Source organism: Triticum aestivum, unplaced genomic scaffold (genome assembly GCF_018294505.1).
Source record: "Triticum aestivum cultivar Chinese Spring unplaced genomic scaffold, IWGSC CS RefSeq v2.1 scaffold58260, whole genome shotgun sequence".
Lineage (NCBI taxonomy): Eukaryota > Viridiplantae > Streptophyta > Magnoliopsida > Poales > Poaceae > Triticum > Triticum aestivum.
In genome coordinates, this window is record NW_025257837.1 from 1 (window position 1) to 1,789 (window position 1,789).

At 38.3% G+C, this 1,789-nt stretch overlaps 1 protein-coding gene across 1 annotated transcript; it reads right to left on the reverse strand.

Annotated features, from left to right (window-relative positions):
* Positions 1 to 3: 3 nt before the first annotated feature.
* On the reverse strand, positions 4 to 1,716 carry LOC123177653 (ABC transporter C family member 12-like). Its single transcript, XM_044591277.1, has 4 exons — positions 1,242 to 1,716; positions 828 to 968; positions 293 to 499; positions 4 to 209 (listed from the first exon to the last, which is right to left on the reverse strand). The coding sequence occupies exons 1-4, from the start codon at positions 1,263 to 1,265 to the stop codon at positions 69 to 71; spliced, it is 513 nt and encodes a 170-aa protein (XP_044447212.1). The 5' UTR covers positions 1,266 to 1,716; the 3' UTR covers positions 4 to 68.
* Positions 1,717 to 1,789: the final 73 nt, after the last annotated feature.

Below are 1,789 nucleotides of genomic sequence, written 5' to 3' on the forward strand. Positions count from 1 at the left end.
CTGCACAAAGGCACAACTTGAATATAACCAGCCCAACTAAAAAACTAGAAACTTGTTCTCTAGCAAGGTCACTTCGTCAAATAACAGCATATTTGGACATTGGAACTTACTGGGAGTAGGTCAAGGTCATGTCGTAATGCAGTAGAATCTATTGCTCTCCCGTAGCGCGAAGGTTGGAATGGAGACCCAAACAATATGTTATCCCGGACCTGTAGATATCACAGATATTTCTCTGTACAGTCATAAAGGGTTCAATTAGCAGAATGATAGCAATAAAGATATTGTATCTTACGGTAGCATTGAAGATCCATGAAACTTGAGGAACATATGCCACTGAACCACGAATGACCACTGAGGTATCTGATCCTGATACTGGTGCTATTTCACCAAGCATTGCAGAAATAAGAGAAGTCTTCCCCTCCCCAGTGCTTCCTACTATTGCAACTAAACTGCCGACAGGCACGTCCAGATTGACATTTGATAGTGTTGGTCGCTCAGCCTGCCAATGTTTGAAAATTTAATTCTCAAGGAACGTCATAAAAAAAGAGAACTGGCAAAATGGAAATATCTTCGTATCACAACTAATGGGGAATGGCACCCTCAAGATAACCACCAATTCATTATGAACTAAAACACATCTTCGCCTATTCATTAATTAGCTGCTCTTTTGCAGTTGTCATTCCCATTAACAAAGCATGCTAGGCTGCTAGATTATGACTACTATTCCAGTGTCTGTTTGCCAATAAATAATATCTAGGCCACAGAATCAGAAGATTAGTGTTTAATGTAAAGCTGCATGTGCAATAGTAAAAAAGAACTTCATATACCTGCAACTCCCATGAAAAGTTTCCATTCTTGATAGAAATGGCTGGAAGCTCAGGATCAATAGGTGGATTTGGCATAAGTATTCTCTCATCAGCCAAGAGGAGATCTTCCAGTCGTTTCAACGAAACCTTACAGTTAACAACCTGTTGAATTTAAAAGAAGAACGAGTAGTAAGGCAACAACACAAAAGAATTCCTGAGGAAAGAAAAATAGGAAACCAAGTCGAGACATCATTTGTTTACAATAAAAATGCTAACTACAGAAATTAACTAACTATGTCTGCCACAGGCAAGTGAAATTTCAGATTGAAGGAATAGAAAAATCATCAATGCATAATAATCCAAAGATACTTGTTAACTTGTTAGTATTCTTGCAAAATAACTTCATGAAAACAAGAATTGCATCCTTTTGCTCACCTGAGTTATCAGATTTGGCAGCATAAAAAGTGGGAACCTTAACACTGCAAATAGTGAAAGAGAGGTAAACGCCTTTGCTGCCGTCAGCTCACCCCCCAACAGAGAGTAAACGCCAAATGAAACCACCGTGACAATGACACCCCTGTACCTTTTCCTAACACAAATATAATGATTTTTATGACTAATGATTTTTTTGATCAACAATGTTCTTTTATAATCTCAATCCTGCAATCCATTTTCTTGGTATATCTGCAGTTTGTCTTAGATTGCTTTTGTAGGGAAAATTATGTTGATTGATGCTGCACGTTCAATCAAGCTGTCTTTGTCAGTTATTCATTTTTGGAAGAGCATCGAGAAAACCTGGATCTATATACAACATATCATCACGTACCGCATACAGACTTGGTATATATAAATACTAGTAAAACGCCCGTGCGTTGCTACGGGCTACGATTCACATAAATGAATCAACCAAACGATTAGGTCGTCTCCAAGGTTGAAGTTCCCTTTTCCCGCATACGTCCTAACGTGTACAGATATCAAACAAG